The sequence below is a fragment of the Myotis nattereri genome (assembly GCF_964212035.1).
Source record: "Myotis nattereri genome assembly, chromosome: 2".
NCBI classification, from domain to species: domain Eukaryota; kingdom Metazoa; phylum Chordata; class Mammalia; order Chiroptera; family Vespertilionidae; genus Myotis; species Myotis nattereri.
Genome location: NC_138076.1, coordinates 100839018 through 100859453, shown reverse-complemented (window position 1 = coordinate 100859453; position 20436 = coordinate 100839018). Strand labels below are relative to the sequence as shown.

General features: G+C 42.6%; 1 protein-coding gene across 3 annotated transcripts in view; it reads left to right on the top strand.

The window, feature by feature from the left end:
• Window positions 1-12291: 12291 nt before the first annotated feature.
• The window catches only part of DCLK1 (doublecortin like kinase 1), a gene marked incomplete at its 3' end in the record, with an annotated part of 550874 nt that continues 542729 nt past the window's right edge, over window positions 12292-20436 (top strand). For all 3 annotated transcript variants that reach the window (XM_081083037.1, XM_081083039.1, XM_081083038.1), the window contains exons 1-2: window positions 12292-12610; window positions 18999-19393. In XM_081083037.1, the coding sequence (XP_080939163.1) occupies window positions 12339-12610; window positions 18999-19393 (667 nt within the window). In that variant the 5' untranslated portion in view covers window positions 12292-12338. The remainder of the gene's footprint in view (window positions 12611-18998; window positions 19394-20436) is intronic.

Genomic DNA, 20436 nt, shown 5'->3' with positions numbered 1-20436 from the left:
CCAGTCGCTGTTCAGATTGAGCTTGTTTCTCTACCTTATCTTCTTTTTTTATATTTATCTTATTTTATTTTATTTTTTAATTAAATCTTTATTGTTCAGATTATTACATTTGTTCCTCTTTTTCCCCCCATAACTCCCCTCCTCCCAGTTCTCGCCCCACCCTCTGCCCTCACTCCCCATCCACTGTCCTCATCCATAGGTGCACGATTTTTGTCCAGTCTCTTCCCGCATCTCCCACACCCCTTTCCCCCCCAAGAATAGTCAGTCCATTCCCTTTCTATGTCCCTGATTCTATTATAATCACCAGTTCATTCTGTTCATCAGATTATTTATTCATTTGATTCTTAGATTCACTTGTTGATAGATGCATATTTGTTGTTCATAATTTGTATCTTTACCTTTTTCTTCCTCTTCCTCTTCTTAAAGGAAACCTTTCAGCATTTCATATAATACTGGTTTGGTGGTGATGAACTCCTTTAGCTTTTCCTTATCTGTGAAGCTCTTTATCTGACCTTCAATTCCGAATGATAGCTTTGCTGGATAAAGTAATCTTGGTTGTAGGTTCTTGGCATTCATCACTTCGAATATTTCTTGCCATTCCCTTCTGGCCTGCAAAGTTTCTGTTGAGAAATCAGCTGACAGTCGTATGGGTATTCCCTTGTAGGTAACTGAGTTTCTTTCTCTTGATGCTTTTAAGATTTTCTCTTTGTCTTTTGCTCTTGGCATTTTAATGATGATGTGTCTTGGTGTGGTCCTCTTTGGTTTCCTTTTGTTTGGGGTTCTCTGTGCTTTTTGGACCTGTAAGTCTATTTCTTTCACCAGGTGGGGGAAGTTTTCTGTCATTATTTCTTCAAATAGGTTTTCAATATCTCGCTCTCTCTCATCTTCTGGCACCCCTATAATTCTGATGTTGGTACGCTTGAAGCTGTCCCAGAGGCTCCTTACACTATCTTCGTATCTTCAGATTCTTTTTTCATTTTTCTTTTCTGGTTGGGTGTTTTTTGCTTCTTCACACTTCAATTCTTTGACTTGATTCTTGCGCTCCTCTGGTCTGCTGTTGGGTGTCTGTATAATATTCTTTATTTCAGTCAGTGTATGCTTAATTTCTAGTTGGTTCTTTATCACAACATCGAGGGTCTCATTAGATTTCTTGAGGACCTCACTACATTTATCAGCAGTTTTTAGAAAATTATTGAAAGACTTTAAAAGTGTGGTTTTGAGCTCTATATCTTCTATTTCTGACATCTGGGTCCTGTTTCTTTGTCTCCGCATTTTTTTATGCTTTCTTGGTGCAACCCCTAGTGGTCTTTATGTGCAGTCTTGTTGTAGTTAAGCCTAGATTGTTGTAGGTAATACTGGCGGGGATTTGACCTCCAGGCCAACTGGCTGTGAGAATGAGAATCTCTACCTTATCGTCTAACTCACTAATTTGGTCCTCTGCTTCTTCTAATCTTTTTAAACCTTCCATGGTGTTTTTTATTATAGCTATATCACTTTTCATTTCTTCCTGATTCTTGCATAGGTTGTTGATTTTCTCATCCATCCAGGGAATGAATTGTATAACCATTACTCTGAATTCTTTTTCTGTCCTGTTGCATGCTTCAATTTCACTAATTTCCTTTCTTGGTGACTCCTCATTTTCTTTCCTCTGTGGATTGTTTCATCTCCCCATTCTGACTATCAACAGAAGGTTCAATATCACGTCGCGTGGGCCTGGGCCATGTGCAGTGGGAGCTTCGCACCACTCTATTGTCACTGAAGAGCTCCTACACTAAGATGTGTGGCTGCTGTGGGTTGGTGGGGACCAGGCTCGCCCAGAGTCAGTGTTACCAGTGCTCAGTGTGGCCTCATGTGCGCACCTAGAATCAGGAACCCTGCCTGCACCACACTGAAACAGAGACCTCCCTGGCATGTGTCAAAAATCAGAGCCCCCTACTATGTGCCAGGAGTTAGAGTTCCACAAGAATCCAGTATCTGAGTTTCTGTTGCTTTGAGCAGCCTCACGGTGAGAATCAGGGTCCCTGTGTGCACATGCACCAAGAATTGGAGTCACTGGCTCTTAGTGTGAATGAACTGGGAGTCATGGATCCTAGGCACAAGTGATAAATAAACAGAGTTGAGTCACTGGTGCTTTGTGCTGCCTCCCGCCCGGAGAATTGGCATCCCGGTCAGCTTGGGGGACTGGGTTGCACAGTAGCACTGTTTTGGCAGGAGGTCTGTTCCTGTGCTACAGAAAGCAGACTTCAGTGTGCGCTTGCCCAGAATTGAAGTCAGGTGGCACTGCCACCCTGCATAGGCTTTGGATTTGGTCACCCAATTTGGTCCCCGCGTTGCGGGGAACAGACTCCCAGTGTCAGCGTGCTCCCAGGCTCAAATTCCTGTAGAGGTGAGTCTATCAGTTACTGCAGTGAGGGGGATGGGCTCTGTTACTCACAGAGATCTGCCTCGGGGATGTCTGGATTCTTGGTGTCTGTGGGTCTGCAGCTATGGTTGTAGGTCTCTGTCTCCAGTGGCTGCAGGGTCCTAGTTTGCATCTGAGACCAGACTGGGTGGTGCTGAGGCCAGGATCCTTGTCTCAAGCAGCTCTGTTTCTCAAGATGGCATGGTCTCTGTGCCTGCACTGGCCACCCAGGAGTGTCCGCGTTGGGAGTGGGGCTCTGTCATCTAAGACTGCCCGGTTTGGAGGCCCCTTAGAAGACTTGCAGAATCTAACTGTCCCTAGCTCATACACACACACACCACACATGTCCACACATTCCTCTATCCTAAATGGTTTTTTTCTTAATTTCTCTTTCTGATAGTTATTACTGTATAGTAATGTAACTGTTTTTTTTATATTGATTTTGTATCCTAAAGTTTACTGATTTTTTTTTTTTTTACTTCTAACAGTTTTATGTTGGAGTCTGTAGGTTTTTCTATCATTTCATCTGGAAATAGAGACCATTTTACATCTATTTAGTTACCTTGAACCTTTCCCAAGTGAGCTCCCGCAGGTCATGTGCTTTGTCTTGATTTTCACTCTGGCTGTATCTCCTGTTCTTGGTACTTAATCAGCCCAGGGCCCAGGGAAATAGTGCTTAGGGATGGGGTCTAAACCTTAGCACTATTCTAAACCTTAGCCTTTTCCTCTGTAAAATGGGATTAATACGAATTTTACAAGGAACAAATACTGTAATATATGACAAAGGATTATGTAGACTTTAAAGCATTATAAAATGGTTTTTATTTTTGTTTGTGTGTGTGTATGAGTTGTTAATTTGCTTTAATGTGATGGAGTGTGGTGACTAGGAGCACAACCTTTTAGAGTCAGACTTTTGTTTAAAGCCAGGCTTCACTATTTACTGACTTTGCTACCATGAACAAGTGAGTTTAAGTGCCTTTTACCCAAGATTCATCAAATATAAAATGTAGATAACAATATCTATATTTTAGAATTATTAAAATATTAAGTAAGATCATGTTTGTTAAGCACTTAATGTAGTTTTTGATGTATCATAATAAACAGTGGGGCTTTTCTTATTTTGATGGTTATTTTGCTTTCGTTATAAGAACACTAGAGGCCTGATGCATGAAACTCATGCAAGATTGGTCTTCCTTCCCCTGATTGCTGGCACCAGCTTCCCTCTGGCACCCAGGACCTGGGCTTCCCTTGCAGCCCCAGTTTTGTCTGGAAGGTCATCTGGAAGGATGCCTGGTCCAATTAGCATATTATGCTTTTATTATTATAGACTTGGGGCCCAGTGCATGAATTTGTGCACTTTGAAAGAAACTGTGGGCCGCGAGACTGCGGTGGGCACAGGGGTGAGTCTCGACCCATCCTACGGGCTGCCGTCTGGCCCCTCCCACAGTGGCCTCCAGTCCCCTGTCTGCAGTCAGCCTTGCTCCCGCTGCCACTGCCACTCCCACACACTGACAGCACCAGCCCCGCTCGCACCCGCTGATGGCATGGAGCAATTGGGGACTGGCGCCAGCAGCAGGTGCGAGCAGGACCAGTGCCATCAGCGGGTGCGAGTGGTGGCTGCCAGCCCCAATTTCCCATCAGGAGCAGGGAGAGGTGGAGAAGCCCTGAGGGGCGACTGGGGCTGGCAGCTGCCACTCACACCCACTGATGGAGCCAAGAGATTGGGGCCGGCGCTGGGCACCAGTAGCAAGTGTGAGTGGGGCCAGCACCAGCAGCAGGTGTGAGTGCCAGGTGGGACCGTGGCATGCGGGAACAAAGAATTTTCAGTAACTACCAGAGGCTTGCCTCAATGAGAGCAATCAGCACCCTGCCTTGGTCTGGCACCCCCGCTCACCTGCTCCACCATCTCACCACGGCCGCCATGTTCTGCGCCCTGCTGCCTGCTGCCAAGGCCTGCCATGTTCTGCACGTGCTTCCTGGTGCTTAGTGCATGCCATAGTGACCAGTTGTTTGGTTGTTCGGTTGTTCAGTTGTTGAGCAGTTCAGTCTTTTCTCATATTAGGGATATATATACATCTGATCCAGAGGATGTTGTTGTCCTCAAAAATTGGCTATTTAGACTTTTAATTTATCTGCTTTGTTATTCACATTAGAATTTTTATCTTTAGTAATAAATGGATATAAAATTATCTTACTTTAGTGTTTAGAACTATTTTTAATAGTTTGAAAATTCATAAAAACCTAGAATACCAACTTCTTATATCAGCAGCTGAAAATATTTCATTTGAACATTAATTCTTGAATTCAACCAAGAATTTCCCAGGAAAATCATGGAAGAATCAGTCCCCAGAGACTATTCCAAAGCTTTTCTTGTGGCACAACAGACAAAGTATTTTGAGAAAACTTAAGAGCTTTCGCAGATAAAACAAAAGGCTTCCAAATAGTCTCCTGATATGATTGTCACGGTCATTCAGAGGACTATTTGGGAGATATAGCCCTGCATTAGAGTGGGAACTCCAGGAGATACCATCATGGCTGTGTCTTTTATGTCCACACGTGGCCCTTCTGAAAACAATGCGATTTCTGAACATAGAAAACTATTTCTTCTGTGATAGAAAAGTAACTATAGTTACTTTTGCTCATGCATCCATAATCAGCTGTTAGGTTGCTGGGAACTGGCTGCTCTTGCATCATCTCAACTGGGAAAATCATTCTCTGCAATATGTGGCTTCTTTTATTAGGCAGGGTTGTTTCATGACAGTTCCAGGAAGCTAGAGATCAAGTGGAAGAGTGCACTTACTCTTGAGGTCTTGGTTTCAAAGTGACATGATGCTTCTTCTGCTGCATTCTGTTGGTAAAATAGAAAGGAAATCCTGCTTAGATAGAAGAAAAGAGGAAATAGCTCCACATCTTGATGAGAGTACCTGCAAAATCACATTGCAAAGAGAGAAATAATTGATCACAGCCATTTTTGAAATCCACCATGTATGTTATAACTGGTAAATAAGCTGTAGTAATTTATTTCCCTTCTTACAGTATGTAAGAATTTCTGTTTCCTTACATTCTTGCCAACATCTGAAAAAAACATAGTCAATTTTTAAATCAATCTAATAATAAAAGGTACTGGTATCACATTGAGTTTTAATTTTTATGTCCTTATTGTTGCTGTGGTTTAACATGTTTATACATTTAATAGAAATTTGTATTTCTTCTAAAAATTTCCAGCTTATATCCTGCTAATTTTTAAATAGGAATGTTTGATTTTGGTTGTTTAAAAAGCCCAGCACCCAGCACTAGAACCAGCCTGCCTTGCTTCATAGCTTGGCCTCACCTGAGCACTTCCAAGCCCAATACAAATAGCAGCCATCTGCAGATTACTCGGTAGCTTCTACTGGGTGGCCCCAGGCAGTGGCTGACTGCACCTTCCAGGAGACCCCAGAGCCAGTGCACGCAATGGACAGCTTCAGACCCACCAGATTACAACTCTACACATCCACAAGTGATACACTCAACGGGAACATTCAGTGAGTACCAAAGCCCCACTGAAGCAAGTGCTGTTCCATAGGGCTGTCTCGCTCTCTTTTTTTTTTTAAGTTTACAATCTAGTAAAAAAAAATTAATGCAGTAATGTAAAAGCATACCCAAACCCTACAAACCAACTAGTCTAGTTTTGTTCGTGAGACACTGGAAGAAAATACATTTTTCCTCAGGCCCAACATAAGCCTTTATTTCATAAGCCTTCCCTATATAGAACCGAATATTAAGCTTAATGCAAGTTTTGAAGTTGCTGGGGGAGGAGAGAGAAACCCTCCTACTTTTCTGTAAAAGAATGCTATTTTCTGGCAGACACATAGTACACAGACCTCCAAGAAGCATATTTAAATATTTATTCACAGACCCATTGTGTTAAATATTTATTTATGAACTGTCCAGAGACAGTTTTGGTCTTCCTCAGACTCTTGAAAATTTTAAATGATTCGGACAGCTCTTGTGAAGATCAAGTTTTCAAATTCTTCACCAAGGGCATCCTTAGGTCACTTGTGCTCCCAAGTAGTATTCACGTAGCAGCAGTCTATGCTTCATGCATCCATCTTTCTCCTGCCCAGTCCACGATACTCGTTCGACTTCTGCGGGTTTTGCACCTGGACCCGGCGTCAGGCCCTAAACCTTAACTGGCTCTTCTATGCTGACTGATTCCCCGCGTGACATGGGTGGGCTTACGTGAGGCCATTCCCTTTCACAAAAGCTCTTCGCTTATATTAAAAACTCCCGGTATCCAGTCCATGACAAATAAACTCAAATGCACTCCAACCCATCTCCCCATTTCCCGGCGGGGGGATGCAGAACAAGGTCCGCTTTGGGGCTTCCTGGGGTGCAACGTGGTTGAAGTCAGGTCCAGGCACTGCTGTCCACTAATTGGGGGCCTGGACCCGGCCGGGCCGCTGGGGGCGCGACAGCGGCCTCAGGGACCCAGCTGGACCCTGCTGCGGCCGGCAGAGGCCACGCAGCCACACACACCCCACACACACTGAACCCCCGCCTTGCAGGAGTCGCAGGCGCAGCCTAGCACCACCTAGAGCGCAGAGACCAGAAAGCGGGGTGTCTCTTGCACCGTAGCTCTTCCCCTGTAGTTGTACCTGGTCCTTACAGCCAATTGATCTGGAGGTCAATCCTCCCAGTGACACCAACAGCAATGAAGGCTCAACTATAATAAAATTGTTAACACAGCCTATACAGGGTTGCACCTAGAGTACTCAGATCAGGTGACTGAGGAGGCTGAGCCACTGGTCCCTACAGGACACCTACTACACAAGGCCACTCTACCAATTCCAGGAGACATAGCAGTTCTACCAAATATATAAAAACAAACACAAGGAAGCAGACAAAGAAACATGTCACAGATGAAAGAATGGAAGAAATCTCCAGAAAGAGAAATGAATAAAATGGAAGCAAGCAAAATACTGGATACAGAGTTCAAAACAATGGTTATAAGGTTGCTCAAGTATTTTAATGAGAGCTTCAAAGGACTCAAAGAGAGTCTAGAACAGCCGATCCGGCCCGTTTGAAATGAATAAAACTAAAAAAAAAGACCGTACCCTTTTATGTCATGATGTTTATTTTGAATTTATATTAGTTCACACAAACACTCCATACATGCTTTTGTTCCAGCCCTCCGGTCCAGCTTAAGAACCCATTGTGGCCCTCGAGTCAAAAAGTTTGCCCACCCCTGGTCTAGAACAACACCTAAGTGAAGGAAATAGTGGGGCAACATTTTCAAGAAACTTAAGGAAGTGTGAGCCAAGGATTTTTTTTTCAGCTTGCTGCGATATTCTTCAAGTATCAAGACTATGTATAAAAAACAAGAACAGTTTCTAACATGCAACAACTCAAAGAATACTGTACACACAAGTATTTTCTGAGAGATCTACTAAAGGTGAGCTTATCCAACCAACATATAACTCAGGAAACTTGGCAAAAGATGATGAGGATTTAATATATTCAAGTGTAACGCTGATAGTATAAAAGCAGAGGTGGAGACATTGGTGTGGGGAACCGATATAGGGTTGAGCCTCGGACTGACCTGCTGGCAAAGTCACAAACAAGTCCCAGCTTAGAGGGCTCAGTCCTCTTAGCATAATTAGGCTTGACCTTATAACACTCCCTGGATCTTATCTGGGAGGCTAATGGGCTGAGGGAAGTGCCAGAAGTGTAACTATGGTCAAAATAGGTGAAACTCACAAGAACTGTGTAACTATAGTGACCACTGCCTTGTTTACCTCTGACTATAAAAAAGGTTGGTACAGCCTGAGCACCGGTGGAAGTCCTTCCTCTTGAGTTTGACTTACCCACCTGGACCCCCCAATATTCCCAAATTATCTCTTGTCTTTTCTCTTTCATTTGTGTGCGGCTCCTCTTCCAGATCCTGAACCCTGAACCACATGGGACGTGGAGGGAAACATTTACAACATATTGGTAAAGATTAATAGCAAAAGCAATATGTCCCACAGATTAGAAAGAACGTAGCTGAAAATGAGAAGAAAGAGAAAATAATAAAATCATTGACTTGCTTTCAGTTTGGTATGAAATGGTAACATTTTAAACTGACAGGCAAAACAGTAAAAAGTTAAATAAGGAAAAGGGAGCAATGACAGTATAAATGATAAAAATTTATCATTTTTAATGACAGTATAAATGATAAAATATGGAATACCCACTAGAACAAAAATATAATTCTTCTTAAACACCAAAACAAATATTTTAAAGAACAATAGAGACACACCAACTAAAGAAAATAGCAAAGTAAATATAAAATAATACACATAAAATAATATGACAGATTTGAGATGAAACAAATTAGTTTTATGACTAAATGTGAGTGGGTTTAACTAACCTATTAAAGAAAATCAATTTTCAAATTGGTCCCTAAATCAAAATTCAACTCTGTTACTTACAAAAAAAACATAGCTAAAGCACCTTTGTTTCAAGCCAGAAATATGTGTCAATGAATGTTGTGGGCAGAGAATATTTGTAATTCTATCTTATGGCTATAGTGTTCCCACCTTGCACAGTGCTTGGTACATTGAAAACATTAAAAAATTATTGGATAAATGGATGAATGAATGAAAACTTGGTAGTTTATAAAATACTCATCACCTCAAAATAGCATCAAAGTCAAGGATATAATCTTAGATATAAAAATGTGAATTTTAATTATTACTGGACCTCTAGATATTTACTTACTGTAGAGAACAGATTAATTTCTGTAATTTCCCAAGTACATTGAGAGAGTCATTTGCCATCAACTGTCAACCTGGAGAAAGAGTCTGGGCAGTGAGCTGTTGGAGCTTGCTGTGACCATGTTCCTGTTGAAAGTTTCTATCAACAACTGAGAAGAAGATGTTGATGCAGTGGTAATAATCATCAGACTGACAGGAAGCTGGAGGGATCACTCTTATATAAGGTGACAATGTGTCCAAAAGGATTTCACTCAATAGGTTAGAAGGTTGGATCAAATAACAATACACAATTAAATAAGGAAAATAGAAAGTACTGGACTTAGGTCCCCCAATATAATTAGACAATATGAACAGAATGAGGGACCAGAATGATCAAAACATGTGAAACACTTACAGTAAGTGTCAGTAATTAGGGGCAATTATGAAACAATGTGGAAAATGCCATAAAGAGCATTTACCATATGGAAAGAAATACAAAGGAAAGTTAGAATGATGTTCCTCATAATTGTGGTGGGCACTAAATATGCTTGGTACTCCAACCCAGGAGTACTGCATGCCCATGGATCCAGAGGAGGACTGAAGAGAGATTATGAATGGGATTGAATAAATTTCCCCTCCTAGAGGGAAAACAACAACAACAACAACAGGAAGTCCATCTATTCCTGCTTATGCCCTTTATTCTGTAATTCTCTTTGAATCTAAATGATTAAGCATATTTTCTATGAAGAAGTCAAAGGTACCTGAAAAGAGATACATGATCAACTAAAAATTATTCTTCTTTAGATTAGATTGTCCATCAACTTTGTGTCAGAGAGTGAAGTGCAAAAATTCTCATAAAAATTTTAGCTTAGGGTAGACACATTTGATGGTTTCCATCACTATAGGAAGCAGTGTTCACAACAGAGTTGTCTTCTCTCTGTTATGAAATAATACATTCATTGATTAAAAGACTGCATTTTCATAAAGAGATTAAACTTCACACCAGAATTTGATAATGCTTTATGAGCATATTGCCATAGAATTGAAAAGCTGACTTGAATTTTAAAACATCAGGAAAATTTAAAAATTGTGTCAGGTTCTACATTTATTAACTGTGTGACTATGGGCAAATGAAGTAAGCTTCCTGTGCCTAAGGTCCTTCATTTGTTAGATGAAGATAATAATGCCTACCTTGCATTGTTCTTGTGGGAATAAAATAAGAAAATATATAAAAGTCCCCAGTGCAGCAGAAAGCTAGCACAGTTAATAAGAGCCACTGACAAAACTGTGACCAAGCCAATTGTCATCTTGCAAGATGGAGAGCTGTGGCTGCTTGGAATTGGAGTCCATGGCTTAATAGCATTAGCTTTGCGAAGTTTGAATGACATCTAACTTCGGTTTTCATGAGAAAAGTATGCATTAATTCCAGTCACTTCTTTAATCAATATCCTGTGATGTAAAGGAAGTGACATCAGTTTTTAAAAATTACTTGAATTAAAATTTCCAGGTAATTTTCATTTTAAGTAAGAATCATTATTGAATAGTACTTAGATTTGCTAAAGGCTACCCTGGAAGTATCTTTGGCATTTCTGTAGTTACTAGTGTCAGGTCACTGAATACTATTTTAAAACATCAGCTTATTGTCCTGCCTAAATGATATGATCATGTGCAATGTGCCCATCTACTTAATTATTACTTACCTAATTATTAGGTGTTCTGAAGGGTTAATGATGTCCAACTATCTGAAATCAAACTCAAGGTGTTTCTTTGAATATACTAACTGCATGTCCCAGGTAGAAGAGCTAGGAGAGAGTAAAATATGGTTGAGTTACTTAAAGTGCTTAAAGTACTTAAAGTGATAGAATATCCACAGGGGTTAGAAGATGGAATTTATTTTCTGGGTTAGCATTTGGCAGAAATTGCTTAGCATTTGTCACTGAAATGGTAAACAGAAGCTCTGATTTCTGTTCTCAAGAAAATACACTTGACTCCATACGTTCTCTACTAGTATACTTACCCCTTGGCATTCATTTTGCATCAGAACTTTGCATTTAGTTTATTTGGTAAGTTCATTGTACTCTCATCCCTGGGCTAGTCAATAGTTCAAAAATAAACATTGCAGCACTTGTTAAATATGTAACATTCAGCTCAAGCTGTGTTTATAACAAATGACTATTATTTAGTATTTACATATTACTTTGAAAGTATTTCAGAATAGTTCTTATTCATAATAAGTAGTCAAATACATAGCTGGGCTCAATGGTTAAAAGAAAAATAAAATTCTGATTTTCTATCGAAAGGTGCAAGCTCAGGAAGAGAGAGAAATATTGATGTATTTTTGTATTGAAAAACAAGGCATTGGAACAAATACAAGTCTCAAAAGACATGATCAAAAGTTAATAGATTAACTGGACCAAAATTCAGCCTGCCCCTTGAAGTAGGCTAAGGTTCACAGAAGTCTACCACCTGCTCTCACTCCCTGGACTTTTGTGCAAAAAAAATGGAGAAAGCCTGGTCTCTGAGAACATTTCTGCCTCCAGTAAAGAGCAAAGGCTTGTGTGAGCTCATGGGGCTTTCCAGGTCTGACCACCAGCCATGAGGGATATCAGAGTGAAACCTGTCTCTTTAGTTAGCAAGGGTCTATTGTAACATATTTGGCTCTAAGCAGGGGTCATTTGAATTTCAAGGGTGACTCAAGTCCTGAGGCCCAGTGGAGATGAAGGGTGGGATCCATGGGTAGATCTGCCCCTTCCCTATTAGGGGGATCGAGGGTGACACTACAGTGCATAGGTTAGGAAGGTCTGGGTTGGTCCTCTCAGGAGGTACTGCATGAATGTATCTTGGCTTTCATAATCTTGACAAAGGTGTCAAACTATGAAGTCACATCAGAGCTTGTGTGCGGTGGTGGGAGGAACTGTTTATGACTGAGCCACACCTCACCTCTCAGCCTTGCACTTTGCCTGGCTCAGACCTAGCCCCATCAATGGTCTCTTGGGTCCACCACCTGATCCATTCCTATCTCCAGACAACCACTGCTGGGGACTGGGGAGGTTTAGGGATTTGCTCAAGCCAGATGCACATAGGTAGCTGCGTCCTCAGCGGGTATAGGAAGGGCTCCAGACGCAGCCTTGGCGGGTGCTCCCCTCCAAGAAGGGCGGGGCGCGGGGCGCGCACGCGGAGGAGAAGGAGAGAGCGGGAGGGCCTGTGAGCGCAAGAGCTACATGAAAAGGGAGCGCGCCCGCTGCCACCTCCCTCCTCCGGAGAGAAGCCGTAGTGAGGCTGTGCGAAGCACCGCATTTCAGAGGACCGGCCAAGGCGCATCCCTGCACCATCAGCTGAAGCTCAGACGCCCGCGCTCCCTCAACTGCTGCAAGCTAGCCCGGAGCCCGCCACTGCCCCGCAGCCCGACCGCGCCCAGCCCGGAGAGGACAGCACCAGGAGGCGGCCCTGCTCAAGGCCACAGAGACCCCCGGCAGCGTCTCTCAGCAGACGGGTATGTGGTTTGTTGGCGTTGGGGAAGGGAGCTGCGGGGAGGGCCGCCGCGGGGCTCCTGAGATTGCGGGGAGCTGAGGTCAGGGCGGACGCCTGGCTTGGTCGGCCGCCGCCCGGTCCGCTGTTCCTAGAAAGGCGCTTCCAGTCTTGCAGCCCGGCCCGGTCGGGGCGGTGTGTGCGGGCTGCCCCCAGGCTGCTGGCACCTGCCTCTTTTGTCTGGTGCCACCGGGCTAAAAACGGGGAGTCGGTCGAGAATGCCCTCACCGCCGCCTCAGCTTTCGCTGTGTTGTTAGTGGAGAAGGCGAGACAAGGCGGAGGAGCTGGGCTAGGTGTTTGTCATTGTCATAACTCGCCACGAATGAAGAGCAAGTCTGCGCCTAGAAGGAGTGACCGGGCCAGGCCTCTTATTGTGTGCTCTCCTGCCGCCCCGGGAGGGTGGTGTGTGCTGGAAGATAGAGCGATCTGTGCTGCAGTGTGGGTGTTGCAAGCACATTTGCAGGGCCTCAAGTTCTTTCGGGGACAGTGAGGCTGCTTATATACAAATTAGTACCTGCAGTGCTAAAAGCACGCGGAGAGGAATCGGCAATTTCCTCCTAAGGGGAAGCACAAGCACAGCCCCGCATTGCCCCACAAAATGCATTGCCCATGGACATGGACAATAGGGTGGTGACGGGGGGGGGGGGGGTGAGTAGGGGTTGGGCGGAGGCGGGTAAAGGTGTGTGTGTGTGTGTGGCGGGGGGGGGGGGTAGAATGGGAGACATCTGTAACACTGTCAACAATAAAAAATAATAATTAAAAAAAAGAGGCTGGCCCTAACTGGTTTGGCTCAGTGGATACAACGTCTGCCTGCGGACTCAAGGGTCCCAGGTTCGGTTCCGGTCAGTGGCATGTGCCTTGGTTGCAGGCACATACCCAGTAGGGAGTGTGCAGGAGGCGGCTGATCAATGTTTCTCTCTCATCGATGTTTCTAGCTCTCTATCCCTTCCCTTCCTCTCAGTAAAAAAATCAATAAAATATATATATATATATATATATATTTTTTTTTAAAAAAAGGCTGCATTTGCAAACCAGTTGTGCTAGGAATCCCTGCTGGATTTGGCAAGGAGATGCTGGTAGGAGATGGAGCAGGTGAAAGGTTTCATTCAAACCGGCTCCTTCTCTCCACACCTGTGAATGCATGTCCACATTATGGTGCACACTGCAGACTGTTCCCAGAATACATTTTATGAATGTTCCCAGAATACGTTTTATGAATGTTCCCAAATAAATCACCTTTGAAAGGAAAAGGAAAGTAAGCCAGCGTTTTAACTATGAAATGTCAATGGATGTGGGCTGGGAGGGATTTTAAGAGACGTTATATATAGGAACATTATGAAGGATCCACATGCATCCTGTGATGTTTTCATCCAGGGTGGTGCCTGCATTCTGAAGGTGTGTGTGGCCTCTAATTCTAGCCTGTCCATCCACCTGCATTTTAATCCACTGGCAGGAATATGCCTTGAGACTTCCAGGTGCAGCATCAATTTAGATGTGGTAGTATTTATGACAAATTATGTCTTGGTGTGTGTGTGTGTGTGTGTGTGTGTGTGTGCGCGCGCGCGCGCGCGCGCGCGCGCGCTGGATGAGGGGGAATCTTGGAAACAGAAACTTATGAGCTCATCTAGAGGATGAACACAGGTTCCTCAGAATGGTGAGAAGTCCCACAGAATAATGGAGGATGCTGATTTGTTGGCCTGGAAAAGTTTATAGGAAAATCTGGATAAGATCCATGATCCCCTTCTTCCCCACCCACATCTGTGATCTTTGTGGCTAAGGCAGTGTAGATACTTTCTTGGCACCACAAATGTGTGGCTTAGGCCTTAGCTACCTATGGTCTGCAAACACGTGGCTGTGTGCTTTAGCCAGCTCCCTGTGCAGAAAGTGGGAGTTTGTAGAGGCCCAGGGAATCTTCTTGGTTCAAATATATGACTAAGTCCATGGAGAGCTGAGCCAGCCATGGCAAGGGAAACACACCTATTTTGATGCCTATTGGTACCTGTAATCTTGAAAATGATTTCAGTTTGAGTGTGGCTTTTCTTTGTCACCAACATCAGTACCTACTTTTGGGCAGCCTCAGTGAAGGACAGTAGAAGATTTGTATGGTCTCTGCCCTGATTGAACGTGTAGTTCAGTTTGAGGATATGTGCAAATAAAACAAAATCAACTTTTTTTTTCTATTTATTTACCTTTTTTTTTCATTTGCTGTGGTATTCTTGGCTTTAAAAGCCTGTTCCTTTAAGGAATTCCAGTAATTGCTACAATTTTTGGTCTTTGCAAATTGCGACTTAACAAGAGCCCTTTAAAACTAGAATTGCACTCTCTGGTAGTACATCTGTGCCATCCTTTGCTAGGGTCCTACTTGTTTTTTTTTGGGTTCATATAGATTTGGGGGAAATCTTAGGGTTGGAGGGATGATCACTGGCTTTAAAAAGAAACAAAATATTCAAAAGCCAATCTGACCTTTATGATTTACAAAGTTTGATGAGTTTAGTGAATTGGCATGAGTACTGGCAGTATATCATCTTCCCAACCTCATTTTAGAAAAGAAAGAACGCCTTTTAAAAGCAAATTTATTTTAAAAAGTAGGAGTATTTATGATACCATGGGCAAAATATTGGTTCTGCTATTAAAGTAATAGCTGCCGGAAGGATGGGATAATTGTTTTGTAAGGATATAACTTCAAAATCAATGAAACCAATTCATATCTACCTATATATGCTATAACTTTTCCTGGAAAATACAAATGAAGAGGCATGAGGTAGTTTTCATATTTGGAAGAAAAAATTACAATCCAGATTTATTTATTTATTTTTATTTTTTAAAAATATATTTTATTGATTTTCCACAGAGAGGAAGGGAGAGGGATAGAGAGTTAGAAACATCGATAAGCCGCCTCCTGCACATCTCCTACTGGGATGTGCCCGCAACCAAGGTACATGCCCTTGACTGGAATCGAACCTGGGACCCTTCAGTCCACAGGCTGACGCTCTATCCACTGAGCCAAACCAGTTTTGGCTACACTCCAGATTTAAATCACACTCCACTGCCTCCTCCTCCACCCAGTTGGGGTCAGCAATAGACTAATGAGCAGGTGAAGGAAGACATTAGAGGCCTGCTGATCACTGTCTCCTCTTCAGAGGTCTTCAGCAGTTAAGTAACCTGCCCAAGGTCACAAAGCTAGTTAGGAGTGAGGGCTTAAAAAAGTCCCTACTTTACATGCCTGAAGGATCTAAGATCAGGGGGTCTAGGCCTCTAGGACAAGAGAGTATGGGGCAGCAAGGAATGAGTGTCAGTTTCAGAGTCATTCAGAGAAAACCTGGGTTTAAATCACAATTCCCTCAATTATGACTTTGGGACCCTGGGTATATCCCATATTCACCCTCAGTTACAATATTACCTACCTCATTGGATCATCATGAGATTTAGAAGAGAATATTTAGCATATTACACAACTGATTGCTGAGTAATAGTGTCGGGCACATAGTAGACATTTAATAAATATTACCTTTTCCCACTTCATTTCAGAAGGCACATGCTTTTGACCATAAATTTTTAGCCAATGGATCAGAGGTCATGGAAAGGCCAGGGAGGCTTGGCAGATATTTTGGTTAGTTTGTACTGACCTTGGGAAAGGGGGCATCATCCCTGTGGTGGGATTTCGGGAGCACTCATAGGTTGTTGCCCTAAATTTTCCATTTCCTGTATATTGTATTTCAACATTCCTGAAATTTTGTCTTTAGAACTTCTTTTGTTTGAATTTGGAGGTTTTTTTCCCCCTTTTCTAGATTGACCTGATAAAACATGGATCCCCCAAAGGGGCAACACCAAAAGCCTTTATCAACTAAACCCTTAGCAAGGATGAACTGATTCCAGCGGCTTGCTGATAACAAAGGCTCTACAGAAAGTAAAATGGGGACCATAGAGTGCAAGCATACCTTTCAGAAGGTCATGAGTGGAAATCAGGAGGACTCACCAGGAGCCTTCCTTACCAGAAGGCAGAGATTCTATTCCCACTAGTTCTTTCTTTGACAGAGTCAGGAACAGAAATACAAATACTAATACTTATCACATACTAGTTACTATCTTAAGTGCTTCATGATTAATATTAACTCTGAAGTAGGCACAATTATCATTTCCATACTTGGTTAAGGAAATTGAGGTTTGAAGATGTTGACCAATTTGCATAGCTAGTACCGAGTCAATTCTGGATCCACATCTTGATTGCCTCAAAGACAGAGAGAGCCTGAGTGGAAGGAAAAGCAAAGCCCTATGATCCTTTCTTCTTGTTGTTGTTTTCGTTGATCTTCTCTCCCTAAGACCTCCTTTTTCTTGTTTTTTAATCCAATTTTTCTGAAGCATTAAATGTAAGTAAATGAGTTATGGTGAATTCAGGTTTTAAAATAATTTCTATTGAATATGTGAGTATGTTGGAAAATCTTAAGTTGGTAAAATTTACAGATTGATTCCATTTGCTCTCCATCTGGCCTTCAAGACCATAAACACTAAGTAATGTAGACAATCTGATTATGTAATGCTGCCCACTGTCTTTTTCTCCTGGCCCACCACCTCTCTTTAGCTCAGTGGTTCCCAACCTTTTTTATAGCCATGCCCCATCTAAGCATCTCTAAAATCCTGATGCTCCCCCACTCCCCCGTAACATATAATTGTTATTATTCAAAATGTGAACTCCTATTCACATGGAGGAAGCCTGAAAGCCCATTGGTCTAAAAATCTTCCAAAAACATGGCATCCATGAAAGAGAAAAATAAAAGAACGAAAGAATGGTTGAAGTGCTGAGGAATAAATCACTAAGAAATTGTGAAAAAAAAATAGTAATATGAAACGACATGAAAAAATAGCAAATAAAGTTTCAAAACATAGTAGAGAACTGAAATGCATAAATATGTCACTATATATTTATAAACTGTATATGAGACCCCTAGAACCACAAGAAATGCAAAAAATTCACTGTTAATGACTCATTCTCAAATTGCTCCCCTTAAAAATCAAATTCCCCCCCCCCCTTGTGGGGTGAGTGCCCCAGTTTGGGAACCACTGCTTTAGCTGAATGGTGGTGTAAAAGCTGACTTCCTGCCTGCCATCAGGATTAGCATACTGCCCTGCAGGCAGCCTGGAGCTTCGGAGTCAGGCAAACCTGGGTCAGTGTTCTTGGTTCAAGCATTTCTCATCTGGCTTGCATTGGTAAATTTAGGAGAATTTTTTCCTCTGTTTTGGTTTCTTCATCCGTAGATAGGAATCATAATACTTTGAAAGGTTTGCTGTGACTATTGGCAATAATAGCTGTTCAAAGCCTGATATGTTGTTAGGTGGTCAGTACAGAGTGAAAGATCAGACGGAGGCCTAAAACCAGGACTACAGGCTTTATTAGAGGAGAAGCACCTGCCGGGCTGCCTCACAAGGGGAAGACAGCAGCACGTGCAGCACGTGCAGGGGTGGGCACGCCTTTTGAGGGGCAGAATGGGAAGGGGTGGGGGGCTTAGTGTACTCGGTGCACACTGATTGGTGGCTTACTGCATTGTCCATATAGGACAAGGGCTTAGGGTATTTGGCAGGTGTTAATTGGTGGTCCACTGTATAGTCCATATAAGGTACCTGGTTAGTCACTCAGGTATTTCTGGGCTGCAGGTTACGTCATACCCCGCCCACCAGTTGGGGGAAGGGAGGATCTATCACAGAGGAGCTGTTTCTAATAAAACTAAAGTTGATTAATAAGCTATTCACACTGGGCCTGCCTCTTCTTTTTCTTTGCCGTCTTCTTTCTCTCCCAACTTGATAATTCATTGTTGAGTGTTTCCTTCCACGTCCCGCGTGGAGTAGGGTTCGGTACCTGAAAGAGGAGCCGCACAACAAATGAGAGAAAAAGACACGAGATAATTTTGCAATATTGGAGGTCCAGGGGGGCAAGTCCAACTCAAGGAGAGGGACTTCCACCCATGCTTAGGCTGCTTCAATCTTTTATTGATCCGGAGTAGCCCTTAGGCAGGCGACCCGCCATTAACAGGCAGACTAGCCCATCAGCAAGGATTTACATAATAATAAATGGGGGGGAGTAGTTTCAGCTACCACTGTCTGGACAAACAGAGGTGGTGCCTAGCTCCGAGCTTTGCTAGAGCTTCAAAGGCACCCAGCCTTTGGGGGGGGGGGGTTCCGGAGCGTTCTCTGTCTATGCTTATCAGATAGTGAAGGCAATAAACAGTTTCCCACAATTCACATGAAATATATCATCATTTCTAGCACTGTTTCCACAGCTGCTCTCAAGTTGAGTCTCTCAAATCATGATCTTAAATAACATAAGTATGTGTCTCTGTTTTTGTTGCTGTGCCTCATAGATTCAACGTGAACTGCGTCATGTCCTTTGGCAGAGACATGGAGCTGGAGCACTTTGATGAGCGGGATAAGGCTCAGAGATACAGCAGAGGGTCACGGGTGAACGGGCTGCCCAGTCCCACACATAGTGCCCACTGCAGCTTTTACAGAACCCGCACGCTGCAGACGCTCAGCTCCGAGAAGAAGGCCAAGAAAGTTCGTTTCTATCGAAATGGAGATCGGTACTTTAAAGGGATTGTGTATGCCATCTCCCCAGACCGGTTCCGATCTTTTGATGCCCTGCTGGCTGATTTGACCCGAACTCTGTCGGATAATGTGAATTTGCCCCAGGGAGTGAGAACAATCTACACCATTGATGGGCTCAAGAAGATTTCCAGCCTGGACCAACTGGTGGAAGGTGAGCATTATGAGATAGCTCCCCAGTGACCTTGAAGAACAGTTCTCACATTTCCACATTGCTCGAGCCAGCTCCCACTTGATCTTTAAGAGCAGCATTCTGCCTTGTGGTGCTGATTCTTATTGTTTCACACATTTGTGAGTTCATATTGCTGTACTTACCATAGTGTAAAAAGAAAAGAAAAAAAACCTAATGGTATTAGGTCAGCTAGCTCATGGTAATGAGCTAAGGGAATAAGTGTCTTAATTCTTCAGCATACTATATATTTTTTTCTCACATCTATGGTACATTAATTTTAAGAGTCCATGTTTATATCTTTAATCATATAGCTCATCTTCATTTCAAGATAAAAATTGAGCTCTTGCTATCACATCAGAAAGTGCTTGAACTAAAAATAATGAATTGATCATGAAATTTTAGAGTTGAAAGGAATCTTAAATAGGTACCAAACCCATTAATTTTATCATGGGAGACTGAGGTCCAGAACATTCAAGTGACATGTCTGTTGTTAAATACTAGTTAGTGGTGATGTTGGACCAAAAATTAGTTTTTCTGGCAATTCTTTTCAATATGATGCTTCCTTTTAAGTTTTAAAGGCTTGTTATCTTTCTGTGGTGTTTGAGGATATAAAGGAATTGATCTTTCACGTTTATTTTTTAAGTACAATTTAGGTTAACAGTAATTATCTGTTTAGATGTGAAACTAGGATTCTGGGTCCACTGGTGAGGCTTGGTGTCTTGTGCAAGCAGAGTGTTTCCTATTTTGAGCTACTCACTCCCAGCCTGTTAAAATTTCACCTTAGAAATTTTAAGCAAAGGAAAATGGCTTAGAAAGAAATAACTGGCATTAAATTCAAGCTAAGGTGTAAAACAAGATAGCTGATCCTCTTTGGAGAGTAGGTTTTTCTAAGATTGAGGTCTCAAGGTCCTGGTGAAGTAATACACGGCACAAAAGAATGTGGAAAGGAAGTTTGAAGGTTGGAAGTGCTTGATTTCACCTTTACTCCAGATATATTTGCCCAGGCTCTGTTGTCTTATTGGATC